The sequence below is a fragment of the Dermacentor albipictus genome, chromosome 2, assembly GCF_038994185.2.
Source record: "Dermacentor albipictus isolate Rhodes 1998 colony chromosome 2, USDA_Dalb.pri_finalv2, whole genome shotgun sequence".
NCBI classification, from domain to species: domain Eukaryota; kingdom Metazoa; phylum Arthropoda; class Arachnida; order Ixodida; family Ixodidae; genus Dermacentor; species Dermacentor albipictus.
In genome coordinates this window covers 42,600,328-42,617,863 of record NC_091822.1, presented here as the reverse complement: position 1 = coordinate 42,617,863, position 17,536 = coordinate 42,600,328, and the positions used below count along the sequence as shown (strand labels likewise).

The window sequence follows — 17,536 nt, the reverse complement described above, 5'->3', positions numbered from 1 at the left end:
TTTGGCTGCACACAAGTTTTGTTCTGAGTTACCTTTTCAAGCACCTCAGTTCGTGGCGCTGCCGTAAGCACGTTCAACGGCAGGGCATGTCCTATTTTCTTCTTGTCATACTGAAAGATATATGCTTACTCTAACAGTGGTTTTTTCTATTCTGCGAAACTTGTTCTGCCATTGCCCCTTCCCTAAGTGTTGTGTAGCCAAACGGGCTTAGTCCTAGTTTACCTCCCTGCCTTTCACTTATCTTTCTCGTCTCTTTTTATTTTTCGCGAGCCCCTTTTCGCGGGCGTAGTGTGACATTAGCAGGTAAGATAGAGTGGTGAGAGATGGTTATGAGGATGCGGCGAGGTTGGTGTAGTGTGCTTGTGATTTTTGAGATGAAATCCGCCCAAAAGTCATTTGCAGCAGCTGCTTCTCTGCTGTCAGCTATTGCACGCACGTTCTGCTCCCCAACGTGTGCGACAGAACTTACGTGGTCCGTGGTGAAATGGTTAGCGCATTGAGTGGCGATGCTGATGTAACAGGGTTCGAAACCAACCATCGGACCAACTTGGTCACTGCGAATGTGCCAATGTGCACAGAGGCGCGCCGTTCTTCAACGAACTTCTTTTTAAACGACATGGGTCACTGCAAATGAAGGACTGGGAGGTACCGCTGTGCGGATAAAGTTTTTGACGCTGACTAGGGGCACTGGATATGTGGCGCTCGGTCTGTGCTGGTCTTCAATGAACCACTTTGAAGCCAAATTGCGTCCGTGAGTATGTACCACTGGTGTGTTCCGCTCTTCAATGAAGGACTTTGATGGCACCTGGAGTAAGTAGAAATGCACCAATGGGAATGCGCCGCTACAGCATAACCTCAAAGATCCCATAAATTTGTGCGATACTCAACTGAATCAAATCCGTGTCACAAGGACTCTTCGGGGACAGCAACCGGGCGCATTTTCAGGCTGCGCCACAAGTTCGCTGGGTGTGTGCCACTCTTCATAAACCTCTAGACAACTTTGGTCACTGAGTATGTGCCTTTGAGTGTTCGGCAAGCGAGGGAACAATTTTTAGCGTTCGCAGGCACCGGCGCGCCACGAGTCTCGTCTCGGAGGCCTCGCGCGGATCTCTCGGCAACATCACTAGATGGCGCAGCTTGCCCAGAAAAAAGCGAGAAAGAGTAGCCCGGTAGCCGCATGACGCGTTTCTCAGCATTCATACGCGCCGGCGCGCCGCGCACTTCGGAGGCCACGTGCAGCATTCACGGCGGCGGCGCTACGCGGTGCCGATTGCTCTTAGGGATGTGTGAAAGAGGAATGCGACTGCTGCATTATACGCGTCATTACTCGTTTGGGTCGTGACAATACGTTGTGTCGCCATATTTATTCAAGGCTAAGCGCATTACCGTGGATAGTCATCGTGAGATGGTTTCCGCCGATAACGTTACATAGATAAGGCAATCTGACCTGGCACTTTTCTTGTGTCCTCTACAGGCATTGCTAATCTTCATTAACCTTTGTTTTTAAACGAGTTTGCCGGTGATTTTTCGTCGTTTTTGTTGCGTAGATATCCACAGCGACACTGAAAGCCCACTTATGGATGAAAAAGAATGCGATATACTGGGGGATTAGCCAGCATATACAGTTTGTGTGCTGAGAGTTAGGCGGCGCTGTAATGTATACCGGGTCTTTAGTAGAGCGCAGTGTTTCCTTGTTTCTTAGGCGTGGAGGAGAAACTGACTGGATGATCCAATAAAAGTCATAAAAAAATGTCCATATGTAGTTTCTTGATATTAAAATCCTGATAGCCTGCGGTATGGATACAAACCAACACCGCTTAAATAAGTAAACAGAAAAGAAACGGTGGAATCCACGTCACAATGTCTGTCGACTGTAATGTGTTTAACATTGAAACAATATAGCCACACATCGTATTGCCACCGTCAAAACGAGTGATGTATGAGACGTACTGTAGCGAGACTACTTGTTCGAGTTTCCCTAAGAACAATCGACGCCATGTAGCACCACCGCCACGAAGCCTGCGCGTGGCATCTAATATGTATAGCTTGCCGGGGTATGTGAACACTGAGAAAAGCGTCATGCCCACCGTGCTCCTCTCTCACACTTCTATCTTAAGGTCCCTCTATAATTTCCAAGGTAGCGACATCTGCCGCGCACGCCACCTAGGAAGTTCCTGTAGCAGACGGCGCCCACGCTAAACCACGGCGCCGCGGCATTCGTGAGGTGAAAAAATATCTGCATACGTGCGGAAATAAAACATACTGGTGCCTGACTGTGGCGAAAAGTGAAAGAAGGACCCGAACTGCTAAATTTAGTCCTTTAATTTCAAATGAGTGCTCCAAGAAAATAGCCCAAGAGAGCGTAATGAGGGCTTGATCACCTCGATTCCGCGTGTTTACATTTCGCTCGTTTGCGCTCAATCACCGCGCGAGCCCTGGTGATTGCTTACGCTTAATCCCGTATGCTCTGTGAAATCTTTTGCATGTAAGTGTGCTGCGTACACGTAGCGGTTGCATTGAACGAAGAAGTCGTGCAAAAATGAATGCTGACAGTCGCTTGGACCGGAAAACTTTCGACATAACGTCGCTCAAACGTGCGATTCTCAAAGCGCGCGACCCTCACGGCAACTAAACAACATCCTGTGTGTTTGTGGAAACGAGTGCGCCAACAGTCTTCTTGTCGCTGAGTGTGTCTGTCGTGTAGCGATTACACGACGACTGCTGTGTCTTGTGTCTTGTGGTTCAATGCTACGATCCAGTGCAATTGTCGTGACATGATGAAGAGGCGGTATGGATCGTGTCAGCGTGTCTCCTCAATCGTGTTCGGGCTGCCAGCGCGATCTGATCTCGCGGCACACCAACACCGAGCGTAGTGTGTGCGCGTGTGTGAATGTGGTTGACTGTTCTCGTGAACCGTGCGACGTCGCCGCATAAACTCGAATCATGACGCGCATTGTTGTGTTTATCCCTTTTCGCCTCCGTGCACCGCTAAAGCCCCGTAAGAATTAGAGGGCCCTTATACGAAACGCAGGCGGATTGACCCAGCTATTACTGCACTGTGTTTTGCTGGCAATCCGTGTATCGCTTGTGGCGTTTTTCTTATTTGCAGTTGTGTGTTTTTCATCAGTAAAATGGCATTGCCGATTACTGAAACATCTTCGAGTGTAAGGGAAACATGGAAGGAACGAGCTCGCAGCTGTATGTAATGTATTCTCATATACTACATTACGCTTTATTATTTGACGGCCAGTAGCTGTGGCTATGTAGTATTCGTTTTTAGAAACAGAGTAATGCAGGCACTTAGAGATATATTTATTCACATATGCAATGCACAAAATACAATTTGGATACTGGAAATTACATTTTGGACATGTTGTAAAGCGCAATTAACAACGCACGCACCAACACAGGAAAGTGTAAAAGAATTCGCTGCTGAATTTTATTTTTTATCGCACGTAACACAATGCGGATATATGTCAGCGAGTTAATGCGTTTCTGCCCCACTATTTACTTGCATGCTAGGTCATACTGCACTTGCTAAGTCAACGGGCTCGTAATGCACTAAAATCAGTAATCTCCACAAACTTCGGCCGTCAACATTCATGCGCGCGACTGAAATAATACTGCAGCTCTGCACACACGGGTGTATACTTTCTCTCGCACCTTCATATCGCTCTACGTTACTTTCCTCGCATAGTCGTGCAGTTACCGATGGTTCAGTCTTTCCGTCCATTTCTATGCAACCAGAATTACCTTCTGGTTAGGTTTTGTTTGCTGCGTGGGATGCAAAATAACTTCTTTTCGTCCTCCGTCTGATCTCGGCACCCATCCGCACAGCAACAAGGCATTTCGGACCTCCCGGAACGAAATTATCGCAGCGATGTGCAAAGCACAACAGGCGAAACGCGCGCTCTTCGCCCGGCGCGCAGGAACTTTCATGGCGGCAAAGGGGCGGAGCAAGGTCACATGTCACCGATCAGCCTATCGCAGGCGTTGTCGGCTGGATCAAAGCCTGGCGGTACTTTTAAATGATTGAGGGACTTTATTCTATCTGGACTCGTTGCGCCATCTAATGGCAGTGCTGAGAAGTCCGCAGGTGGCTTCCCAAACGAGGATCGTGGTGCACCAGCGCGCGCCAGCACTGAGAAATGCTTCGTCGCTTGCCGCACATTTAGTGCCACATACTTAGCGACATAAGTAGGCGAGGCGCTCATTGAATAGCGGCACATATGCAGCGAATTAGTGGCACAGCTTGATAATGCGTGGGGTAGCGGTTCTTCAGGAACCCTGGTTACGGGGGTTTGATTCCGCTTAGTATCGGATAAATTTATGGGATCTTTATGGCAACTGAGCAGGGTGCCCTAGGGGATGTTGCAAAGTCTCTGGAAAAGCAACCTAGCGCTATCAAAGAAATTGTCAAGGTATTCACCGAGCTCGTATTCAAGCTAGATGCATTCGCCACTAAAATAAAAAAAAGATGTAGCCAGGGTTGTTGCTTCAAGTACTGAAATCCACACGGAACATAGTGGCATTCGTAGCTCCATTGGGTTTATGAATGATGGTTTTGAAGAAATTAAGAGGGATATTGAACATTACAGGGAGGAACTTGCTGAAATGAAGGCTGAAGCTGCGGAATGTCCAGCGGCGAACGAAGAGTTGAAGGAGGAGCTTAAACAGGCAAGAAATGAGATAACAGGGTTGAAACAATACAGTAGAAGCATGAACCTTGAAATTTAAGGACTTCCGGTTGCAGCTAATGAGGACCTAGGCAAGGCTGTTGCGGACATTACAAAATGTCTGGGCACAAGTGTTAGTGACGGTGACATTGATGTAGTTCAACGTGTGCCTTCGAAAGATAAGAAGAAACCTAATGTTGTGGTAAAGTTCATCTCAAGAACTGCTCATGAAAAGTTGCTGTCAGCTGCTTGGAAGAAAACTCTGAATGCAGACAGACTGGGATTTGACACAAGCGACCTCGTGTACCTAAATGAGCATTTGTGAGTCAAGAACAAGATGCTGCTGGGTAAAGCTGGAAAGCTCAAAAAGGAGAAAAATTGGAAATACGTGTGGGTATCACAAAGAAAGATTTTAATGCGCAAAAGTGAGAACTCTTCAATCCTGCATGTTACCTGTGAGGTTGACCTGGCGAAGGTCGCTTAAGTGTTTTTCTTATCAGCACATAGACCACCCAAATAGAATGTTACTTGACAAGTATAGCAACTGGAAACATATGAATATGACTTCTCTTGTTTGTGTTCTTCGGTACAAATGTTTTGACACTTTGACATTTAAAACAGTTATTTACTGCTTCGTGATCTTAACCCATGTGTCTGCCAGCTATGCTAGACTAACCAATAATGAGGTTTGTAAATACCTGTGTGATGGCTGCACTAAGACAGTCGGTAGTGCCTTCTTCCTCGACGTCGATTTAACATTTACTGACTTTTATGCCGTGCCCTGTAAAGTGTACAACTTGTGCACAGACGTGGTGAAAAAAATTGTTTCTGTGTCATGCTGTAAGCATGCCCATTGCAGTTTACATTGGCATTTCTTTTTCAAAGCTTCACTCTTTAAACTCTTTTGGCTTCTTCGTATGGCCATAGTAAATAGACTGCAACATATCGCTTCTCTGAGATCGTGGCATCAATGAACGCTTCAAGTTATGATTTTTTGACACCCTGCGAGCTGAGCACACGTTATCAGACAAAAAGCGGTAATATTTCGTTTCTGCATCTGAATGCTCGATCAGCGTGAAACAAAAGCGATGATATATGTGCCTTTCTTTCCAGCTTTACCTTTACGTTTGACGTTGTAGTGATCTCTGAGACATGCTCCGAAAGCCACTCTGCTGTTCTTAATCTGCCTGAATACTCCACATTTTTCCTTAACCGGTGCTCTAACAGAGGTGGAGGGTTGCGACGCTGTCGAAAAATTTTTAAAATGCGAATTACTTGACAACGCCTGTGTTGTAACCGATGACTACGAGGTGCTTAACCTAAAATAGAATTCCTTGCTTTTTACTGTCCTCTACCGCCCACCCAGGGGAAGCAGTACGAAATTTCTCAATTTTATGGACGAGTGCTTCAGCTGGATAAATGATCATAAATACACGCTCATATTAGGTGGGGACTTGAACATAAACTTGCATGAAAGTCAATACTTCAACAAGAGTTCTATATTATACTAGAGACCAACGCATTCTTCAATATCATAAATCAACCAACACCCACTACACCCGAAATATCAACGTTACTAGACACGTTCATTACTAATGCATGTGATGAATTGTCCATATCCGGTGCACTGGCAGCTGATCTTAGTGATCACCTACCAATTTATTTAATTACAAATCTCTCAGTTGCCCCTAACAAACCTGCAACAAGGTTTGCTATGAGTGTTCAAGACATAAACCAGGCTACTTTACAGACGTTTTATGATAAACTGTCGCAAGCAAACTGGAACAACGTCTATGAGGAAACTAATGTTGATGAAGCTTATGATACTTATATTTCCACCGACAATCAGCTGTATTGCGAGTCTTTTCTATACAAAACAAGAGTGGGAGCTTCGAAGGCGCGTAAGCCGTGGATAACTAAGGAATGCCTAAATGGTGTGCGAATTAAAAACATACTTTTTAGCGCTTTCTAAAAACAAAATATATTGACGATTTGAAGAAGTTTAAGGCTGCGAGAAATAAAGACAACAGTATTAATTGGTAGGCCAAAAGAAACTATATGAGTAACCAATTGAACGACGAAGTAATAAAGCACTCCGATATTGTTTGGGGGAGGCTCAATTATTTGCTAAACTTAAAAGACAAGACTGTAGTAGATGAAATAGTCATGCATGGCACTCACTTGTCCGTTTCTCAACTAACAGATGCTTTCAATAATTTCTTAATTTCTTCGCGTACATCGCAGACGGCACGCAGCCCAACCAATACCTCAACCGCATGAGTCAAAAGGTTAGCGAAACCGCGTTTTAACCCCTGTTACAACTAACGAAGTTCTGTCGGTGCTACAGTCGCTGAAAAATAGTAAAAGTAAAGACATTGATGGCCTCCAAATATTGCCAGCGGAGTACACATCGCACATACTTGCACCGATACTAGAATACATAATAAACTTGGCATTTTTCTCAGGAACTTTCCTGAAAAAGCTACAGGTTGCCAAGATTACCATAATTTTTTAAAAAACAGACAGAGAGAGAGAGAGATAATTTAATTGAAAGAAGGCAGAGAGGTCGGCCTGAGCTAAGGTGCTCTAGCCTGCTACTCTGCACAGGGGGAGGGGGAACGGGGACATAAAGATGTGATGAGGGATGATGATGACATAGCAAGAGAGATGCGCAAAGGCGATAGCAAGTTCAACACTCTGATGATATGTCGTCCATGAAGCCACAATCAGGCTTCGCATCAAGTTTGTAGTCACCAATTTGAGTGAACATAAAAATAGAGGCGTTAGGACGAAGCTGGTGGGGCAGAAAGAGACAGAAACGATTTCTAGAACTACCGACCTATATCGATCTTGCCAGTTTTTTCGTAATGTTTTGAAAAAGCTTTGCTAGTAGGTACAGTGGGGCGTGGCGTTTCTCTCAGCGCTCCATGTTTCTACGCAGGCGTGAACAAGATCGGGTGCGAGCGAGAAAATCTTGGGACCTTGCTCCTTGAATATGTGACTTCCTAGGCACTACGGAAGAGGTTTCTTAGCGCGTGTTGTATGCGCTTGTCCTCTAGACTTGCCAGCAGTGCGGAGTGATGTCGAGTTTGTTTACGCTGCGCCGCTGGCTGCCCGAGCGGTGAGTTATAGGACACAGACGCCCCAATTGGTGATCGTAATGTGTGAAGGGCATGGTTCTGACTGGCGTTGTATAAGCGCGGGTCGCTTTTTTCGTCGTGATCATAAATTGCGTTTTTTACAAGCACTGCGCAAGGATGGCGCATGTAACCGGCAAACGGATGCCTCAGGAGAGCACCTGAGGTTATAATAAAGCAGACGGCAGCGAGCTCCAGGGCACCACAGGAGTAGCGGGAGGATCAAATATGGAAGCAGGTCGGCGACCTGGGTTGGGACCGCGGAGACCGAAGCGTGTCAGGGGGTGTTCGCATAAAAAAAAACAGCCCATTGTACATACCCCTGGCACGCACAGGCCCCCATCCCCGTTGCCGCGTTGGTGTCCTGGAGGTCAGTACAGTGGTATATAAGATCGGCTGTTAGTTGTCGCGGACAGCCAATTTTTTATTAGAACACCACCTGGCACGCTTGAGCCTCGGCGAGCGCCAAACCACGGACCAGTCCGGGTCAAGCTTTGATGTCACCGTGGCCCCTTCGGTGTCCTGGAGGCACCGCCAGTAATGCGAAATAATGGCACGTTGCTTCAACTAGTAAAAAAGTTCGATTGAATAAATATAACTACGTCCAGCCGCCAACTTGCAACGCTAAATTCAGCACTACCACGCCCTGCGACTTCTGCGTGCACGCCTAGGCAAAAACCCAAACAACACGCGCTAAGAAACTTCTCCGTGGAGCCTAGGCAGGATCGTATATTCAAGGAGCGAGGGTTCCCCCATTTCCTCTCTTGCACGCGCTCTTATAGCGCATGCGTGATAACGTCCGCCATCTCTGCATGTGCCATGCCCGGCTGTACCTACTAGCAATTGCAAACACGTGTCCAGTTTCTGTGTTCAGCAGTGAGCTATGACAGGGCCGCTTACAGCTGCTTCCCAACTGCGAAGGTTTTTCCTTTGCCACCGTGCCAGCCGACGACGAAGCGCACAGAACCTTACAACACCATGGCCTCAAACAGTTACTTTCAATCGAGATCGCGCCCGGCCGGATCAAATTTCACAATTTCGATCAAGAATGGTCGCTGCTGTACGATCCGAATATTCGAATTGAGTCACGAATTGAATCACTCGGCATGACGGTGTTGATGACAGCCTACGATCACAATAGTGAAGATCGAAATCGATGCGTGGATCATGATAGACTGAACGCAGATCGAAAAAATCGACATTCAAACTGACTGTGCCAGCTGCAAAGTCAGTTTGAATCCAGATCGCTCCCGATGCAGATAGAATCCAGATTGAATCCTGATTCCATCAAGATTGAATCCAGACCGGTCCAGGTCGAGCTCTATGGCGATCTAAAGTAACAATCTGACATGGGCATCCAATAATGGGCCATGGCGCACAATGCGCAGGGTGGAATTGAGGTATGCATCGCCAACAGTGAGGCGTCAAATAAAAAAAGCAACTATATTACAGGGTTTTACGTGCCAAAACCACTTTCTGATTGTAGGCACGCCATAGTACGGCTCTCCAGCATTTTCGACCCCGAGAGGTTCTTTAACGTGAACCTAAATCTAAGTACATGGAGGTTTTCGCATTTTGCCCCCATCGAAATGCGGCCGCCGAATAAAAATTGGTAAACCTATTAGAAGCGGAACGTTCTGACGGTGCCAGTTTGCGACTTCAATGTTAGTGTCACAGTAAGCTTTACTCACGTGCAGGATGCCTTCTTTAATTGCTTTTCCAGCTGCGGGTGGCAGTTAGCGTGAGCGACAAGGCCGTCCACTTCTTTCGCGGAGAGAAAATGTGAAGTAGCGTATAACTTGTCTCCGCTGGTTAACGTAGCACAATGGAAGTAAAAAGTATTTGCGGCATCACCGATGGCCATGCTTGCACCTTCATTTACACATGAAACGGCGAATCACGGATGTGCGTCTGGCTTTCTGCGACATGTGCACAAAATTTAACTTTCGCGGTCTTTCCACATTCTCAGTGTTGCGCCGCTAGCTACAGGCAGTGCTGAACAGCGCGGATCCACTGCTGCTCAGTGGCGCCGCCTACCTACTGGACGGAACTTATCGCTGTTTGTTAAATCCAGCCAATCGCTCGCTTTGATGTAGACGCGCTGACAGAAATGTGCCGCTTCGTCTTTATATTATTGAGAAACAGGGAATTGAATTATTCTCAAACAATATATAACGTGTGAGACTGAATTTTTTTAGGCTTACCTATTTTTTATCACTTTTTGTTGGCGTCGGTAGTGGTACTATCCTTCTTGAAATTTGTCAACCGAGATACGTGAAAGCTGACGATCAATTTGCCTTCCTTCAATGCAGGCAATGTAAAACGGCTGAACTGAATATACACCGTCTGATTATGTGCGCAATACACTGTTCAGCGTATTTCAATAATTCGGTTAAATTGTACGTCGTTTCTCGTCAGTGATGCAAGCATTGCTTAAGTTTTTCTTGAAACAATGGATACTGCAAATGTTGCAACAAGAGTACATAATCAACCATGGTCTTGAAGATGTTGTGTGCTCGAGAAATATGCTGATCAACTCGCTATCGACATCAATAAGATGTTTATAAGGTAATCATTAATAAAACAAGAGCAAAACTTTCTTCCAGAAAATGTACTGACATCATAAAATGACATTCAGCAAGGAATCATATGTATGCCATCACTCTCCGGTAATTAAGCATAACGCATATTACAATGGGCTCATCTATGTAGCTTCTGCAGATTACTGAAAATCGTGCGATACAAGCTATGAAACCCAAAGGCGTGAAAAAGTTGTCAAGGCTATTGTATCAGTCGACTAGTTACATTTCACATATACGATGCTTTGTCTAGAGTACATGTTCTCTAGCAGAAGAAGCGCATGTTTGCTCTGCCACTTCCATTTAGAGTAGGAGCCGTGGAGGAGTTTAACTCTACTGTGCCGTAGGCAAGTAGCTTCAGCAGCGCTGCAGCATAGCCTCCTAGAGAGTTTATGGCTGCAGTAACTGCACTACCTAGTTAGAGTAACTGCTGTACAGCTGTTGCAGCTGGTCAGAATACGTGCAGTGGTGTCAATTTTACTCCATGCATCTGGTTGTGGCAGCTATTCCCCTGCTTGTAAAAGAGAATTGTTACTGAAAGTCATTTCATAAATTACAAGAAATCTCCAACTCTGAAGGGGTGTAGTTATGCCTAGATATGGAGCAGTGCTTATTGCTGGCTCACCACTGCATTGTACGCATAGTTCAAAGTCTAAAGGTTGACTCATACCGGCGGCTTGAGGATGTCGCGCAACCATTAGCGACTGTTGCTCACACTGGCATACCCGGCTGAGCACGACTTGCAAGTCGCAATCCCGTTGATTTTTCTTCTCAGCGAGAACTCTACGGTTCTACGCAGTTCACGTGCACATGGCTGGATTCACTTTACGATAATAGCGGCGGATTTTGATTCTAGTGAGGGTAAAGACGTCGTCACTGTGCTGATGTGCTCTGCCGAGGTATCAGCTGTGGCAGTGTGCAAACCACCGAAGATTAAGCGAAGCTGGTGTGTGAGCCCGCGCCTCTGTTCGCGAGAAGTGGCCGACCAAGCAAGCCGCCTTCCGCCACAACTGCGTGCGCATGACGACGAGTATTGTCGAGAGCAAGTGGTAATTCTTGTTCGCGTTGTGTCGGGATCGGTGCACAATTTTTCTGCTTTATTTTGATACAGCTTAGATTCCTGCGAATGCCGCAGTGTCCATTCGACACGTTGCTGGAAATGCGGCGCCGCAGTATCACAATGCAATACACCAATTACAGTCCTGCAGTCTCGGCACATGATCGGTTGGACATGACTATGATGCATGTCATTCCAAGAAGTGTACACATCACGTTAGGGTAGAGTACGCTTCACATCTAAAGAAGGTCACATGAACCGTGAATATGGATGCGAGATTAGAGCAAGATTGACGTTTTTATTTTGTATACGTGCCACCCCTCACCCTATATAGACAAACAAATTTAAGTGCACTTGATAACGCTGGATTTTTTTATTAGGATGAGGGATATAATTATGACAGTTATGGTTCTTGCTTACATTGAGGGGGAGGAGGGGGGCATGCATTCAATATGTTACGGGGTTAAAAACTGTCAGGCGTGTACTTATAGAATATTTAGAATAATTATATCAGCTGACGAGATGGTAGCCAGCGCGAAGCCCAGAACATCGTCTTCTTCCGACGATGATTAAAACATCTTCTTCGTCAGCATGTCACATGACCCCCGGCGGCTGAAGCACCGGCTCGGTGCTGGTTAGGAGGCGGGCGAGTGATACAACTAAAGACGCGCGACGTGGACCACGACGGAGCGATCCGGAGCCACGGTTGGCTCAAGAGGGGCAATTTCGTACGTGACGTTAGTTACTTGACGCAAGACACGGCAAGGGCCGGAGTAGCGTGAAAGTAACTTCTCCGAGAGGCCAACGCGTCAAGACGGCGACTAAAGGAGAACCAGGGCACCCGGTGTGTAATGGACGTCACCATGGCGGGCGTCATACAAGCGCCGCTGTTGTCCTCCGAGCCCACAAGTCGACGTCGAGCAATATGGCGTGCCTCTTGTGCTTTGAGGATGGCTTCACGGGCGTACTCGGATGTGGAATTCAGACTAGAAGGCAGAACGGTGTGTAACGGTAACGTACGGTCACGGTCACACAAGAGGGAGAATAGAGAGAAGCCTGCGGTATCATGGCGAAACGAATATAAGCGAAAGTAACGAACGGCAGCGCAACGTCCCAGTCGCGATGGTCATCGGAGACATACATGGACAGCTTGTCAGTAGGGATACGGTTAAGGCGCTCGTTTAGACCGTTCGTTTGTGGATGGTAAGCAGTAGCAAGTTTGTGTTTAGTCGTACACGAGGGAAGAATGTAATTTACAACTGTAGAAAGAAAGTAACGGCCTCGGTCGGTGAGGAGCTATCGAGGGGCGCCATGGTGAAGGATGACGTTTCCTAGGAGGACGTCGGCGACATCGGCTGCACAGCATGTGGGAAGAGCCCGTGTGATTGCATTGATGGTCTTCTTCCAACGATGATTAAAACATCTTCTTCGTCAGCATGTCACAATATAACGGGATATTGCAAAGTTCTGTAAAATGGTGAGCGAGGTAGATAACTTTTAACCTCTAAATTGCCCATAGCACAGTTGATCTTGGGCTGTAATGTGCTATCATATTGCAGCGAACAATATTTAGCACATCTTTGAATACTACAAAGTTCATTCGCAGTGCTGTTATTATAGTTTCCCTAAAGCTTTTTAGAAATATTCAGGAAACAAAGCAACAGTTTAATCCTTTGTCCGAATAAAAAGGCAGATTTCATCACTTTGATACATTTTTTTGCCAGAGGTGAGACGTAGCCGGACATGTTGTTCTACTTCCTGGTGGGCAGGTCAACTGAATCCTGAGTAGTGTCTGCAGTGTCCCGAGCTCTGTGGGCCGCGTTGAATTTACTCTATTATCGGCATCTGCGAACAGCTGACGAGTGGCTATACCCATTTACCTAGATCTTTCCTAAGAATGAGTTGTAACATATTGCTTGTTCGCACTACTTGTTTAGCATATTTCATAAAAGAAACCGCAATAAACATTTTTTCCCCACAACCGTCAAGTTACAAGATAAGCTGGCTGCGATAAACATATGTCACTGAACGCGGTTTCTCACTTATGGGGCTCCACGCTATTAAGGCATTGAGGGTAGTGATCGATGGATCGACTTTGCCGTATGTCCAAGCTTAATCCAACTTACTGTTGGAAGCAGAATTTCGATTTTTTGGCTGCATTTCGTTAAAAAATTTTCAAAAATTTAAAAGAACGAAAAAAATAGAAGCACTAAGTTTAGAATGTGATATCTCTGTATAAAGAACAGATATCGCCGTTGTGTAAAAGGCGCCTAGTAGATCTCTGAAAGCGGTCCAATTCAGTTTGTCATTTTATATAGTACGTAAATTTGTTACGTTGGTGTACAAGGGTTGCGCAAAAGCTATATTTTCATATTATAAGTTTTTTTTTTAATTCATGTGTAGCGTATCAGTTTTGTCCACTTTAGATGGACTATTATAAGCAATTCATAAAATTGTGACGTCATTTTTCATTGCTTAGTTAGAGTTGTAAACTTGATAGTATGGTGTCTGAAATTTTCCAATTTTTACAATTTCTAATAAAAGAATGACTATTTCAATCGAAAATTCGAAACTTCAGTCACTAGATTTTAATTTTTTCTTTTAAATGCAACAAACCTCGCCAAATTTGGTGTAGTGGTTGCCGAGAAAAAACGAATTCTCCATTTACGTGTATTATGATAGGAGCACCCGAAGGTAAGCTTTCTCTTAAAGGGTCGCGCTTTTAATAAACACTCTCTCAGCCTCGGTTCCCGTCTGCGTCTCTCTTCAAGCCACGGTCTTGGCGTGCCCAACGTGCCCGACGTGGTGATCATGGCAGCAACGCCGACATAACAGAGAGACAGACAGAAGATTCTTTCTACACTGTATTCACACCGCAAGAAGGAAGGAAGGAAAAAAACTTTATTTACACCGCAAGAGGGACACTCGCTCGCGCCAAGAGCCCAGACACCTCATTGCCTTTCTCGTGGAGTCTGGTGTCTTCACCGTCTGTCGATGGTATCGAATCATATTTTCAGAACCTATGAAATGCAATCAGGCATAGCGTACCTGCTTCATACACAGAGAGCAGATGTTGCGGAAAATGGCAAACGCGAAAGGAGCAAATAATGTTTCGTCGTGTCACAAACGCGCCGCAAGATTTTCTATGAACAAAGAGGATACAAAATTGTGCAACTAACAGTCAGTGGGTAACGGATGTTCAGCGCCCGTTGTACAAGCAGCTGCATGCTGCACTACGCCATTCAGGCTTGTGTACCTGGTTGGGAAAAAATTTTGATCTCTTATTTTGGTGGACGCTCGCGTACCTGGGGATGATTACGGAATAAAAAAAAAGCATTCTTGTGAAAGAGATCCATCTGGGTACAGAGGCCGAAAAGCACTCCACGAGAGGCGTCATCGTTTCAAAAACGACTCGCTAAAACAGCCGCACTCTTATCTCGGTGCCGTTATAGGAGCCTGAGCGGCAGAGAGCGACTGAATCCAACTGTATCCAGTGTCTTCACTCGCTGCCAGGCAAACGCGCTAGGAGGTTGCTGGAGGCTTTTTTTTCCAACATGCAGAAACTGAAAGACAAGGTCGCCTTGGTTACTGGTGGGTATAACGACTTCGTTGCATATCATCCAGTGTTACCTTGATTATGTGAAACGCGGTGGATGATGTTGGATCATGTGCAGTACTATTGATAAGGGGTTACCAGTGTTAGCGCATGTCATCTCTATGTTGACTGAACCACCGCATTTCGCGTGTACGTGTCGGAAAAGCGTAGCACTCGCTGTTTACAGAGTGTTTTTCTTTAGCTGCACCAAATTTTTGAAGTTAGAAAAATATAAATAGTGCTAACGTTATCTTTATCATTCGAGTGTATGGATTGGCAGCCTCTAAATATAGCGATATTTCCGTAATCACGTTTGTAACTAGCGAAGTAACGCTGACTAACTTTCAATTATGAGCAATATGCGGCCACAGCAAATGAATACTTTGGGGCCCGTTCTCCACACTACCTATCCCAACGATCAAATTTTGAATATCAGTGTTCATGTCGGAGCTACGCGAATTATTAGTTCCGCTTGGATGGCTCCTTTAAACTGAAACTGGCTGGCAAAAGAGCGCCTGTGTCGTGGATATCTCGCCTTTCGTCACGTCTCCGATGTCCCCGTCGGTTCGGCACCGTGAGCAGCTTGCGGTATGTCATTGCTGTCTGCCGCGTCGGCCTAGCGCTTCAATGCCGGCGGGCCGTGAGATTTATTTCGTGTTCCCCACCTATGACTGTTAATGGAAATTGAGGATGGCAGTCCGAATTTGGCATTGCAAACATTGCAGTCATGAATTTCAGTTTGTGCGACTCAAATACGAAAAAAATAGTTGTTGTTTTTCTTGCGGCCGTCTGGTCGGTATACATTTGCTCACAAAAGCACCGCAATAGATGCTTCAGAGAGCAGATATGACTTGAGATACCTGAATAAAACATCAATAATCAGCGGGAAAAGGATGCCAAAGAAAAGTAGCGTCGCACGGGGTTTTTCATGGCGCGTTTACTTGCTCGTCATCTTCATGTCTCATTCCAGTATTTTCCTTTGCGACAACCGATAGCCGGGAGCAGTCGCGGGTTCCGTTTAGCTGATAGCAACAACGAAATTATACACAGGCCAGAAAAACAGATTTGAACTAAGTGAGTGCACTTGTCTCATGCGCATCTCTTTTTGTTGCGTACCTTTACTAGCGATGGCCATGTTTTAACGAGGTATGCTGAAATTATCCACAAAGAAAGGCCCTCATCAATTACGTACATAGTTATATGATTCATGCGTCTGCGCTCTGCCAAGGTCATTAAACTGGCTCTTATCTCACTGCGCAGTTATTGCAAGCACGTGCGCAAAACACGGCAGCTCTAGTTTGTCCGTTCATTGCGGCGCTTGCCAACGCACCTGCAGACCTAATTCCACTGCCTCGGTCCCTGTATGAACTCTTTGAATTTGAGTCATCCCTCCCGCCCATGGCAGCGGCATTAGGATGCGGGCGAAATGCGAAAACACCCGTGTACTTTGAATTAGGTGCACGTTAAAAACCCCAGGTTAAAAACCCCAGGTTAAAAACCAGGTTAAAAAACCCCAGGTGGTCAAAATTTCCGGAGTCTTCCACTACGGCGCCCAGTTGAAAAACACAACAGGAAATTTTGACAGTCTGTCGTATTTTGGGACGCTGTTTCTGTAGTTCTGTTGCCTGTAGTTCTGTTGCCTGTAGTTCTGTTGCCTGTAGTTCTGTTGCCTGTAGTTCTGTTGCCTGTAGTTCTGTTGTCTGTAGTTCTGTTGTCTGTAGTGTGACGTCCTGTAGTAGAAAGCTCTGTAGTTCATGATCAATATTTAATTAAAAATTGACAGAGACCTCCTTAAGGATATGTAAATTTGTTAGTACAGAAAAAGAAAAATATAAAAGTGAAAAAAAAAATAAAAAAAAACGTCCGCGGCCAGGATTCGAACTTGCGACCGCACGATTCCGAGCCCGACATCTTACCACTGCACCACCGCTGACATTTTTTTTTTCTTTATTGCATGGAATTATCGGTACTGTCAAATCAACGCAGTTACATTACATATGAACATACAAGAGAAACAAATTCACAGCTAGTATACAGTCCAATGACAGTTCAAAATTCTGGCAAACAAACACAAGCGTCCAGGTGTGAAATCCATTCAGGGACGGGATCATATGTAAGCACCACACTACGGACTTGAGCAGTCTCTTCACGGAAGATAGACCTTGTCGAGCGAGGTGGCTCGGCATGTCTGTCGATCATTCGACTTCTCCATAATGAATAAAGTCCTAATAACATAAACAAATCATATGGTGTATTACTGGCTGTATTTTTGAAAGGAAGGAACCGGATACCATAACATGTGAGAGGAAAGTCTTTTTTGATAGTTCTTTGTAAAATGTCCCAAAAAAGAAATGCGTCACGACAAAGTATAAAGCAATGTTCTATTGTCTCGGGTTGATTGCAAAGCCTACAATTTGTATTCCAGGGTACATACAGTCCTTTTTCCTGAAGCCACGTTTTAACTGGCAGTGTGGATGTGTGCAGCTTAAAGA

At 45.5% G+C, this 17,536-nt stretch overlaps 1 protein-coding gene across 1 annotated transcript in view; it reads left to right on the top strand.

Annotated features, from left to right (window-relative positions):
- The first annotated feature begins 14,953 nt into the window (after positions 1 to 14,953).
- The window catches only part of LOC135912783 (3-oxoacyl-[acyl-carrier-protein] reductase FabG-like), a 70,743-nt gene continuing 68,160 nt past the window's right edge, over positions 14,954 to 17,536 (top strand). Inside the window, exon 1 of the mRNA XM_070533228.1 lies at positions 14,954 to 15,040. Within this exon, the coding sequence (XP_070389329.1) occupies positions 15,004 to 15,040 (37 nt within the window). The 5' untranslated portion in view covers positions 14,954 to 15,003. The remainder of the gene's footprint in view (positions 15,041 to 17,536) is intronic.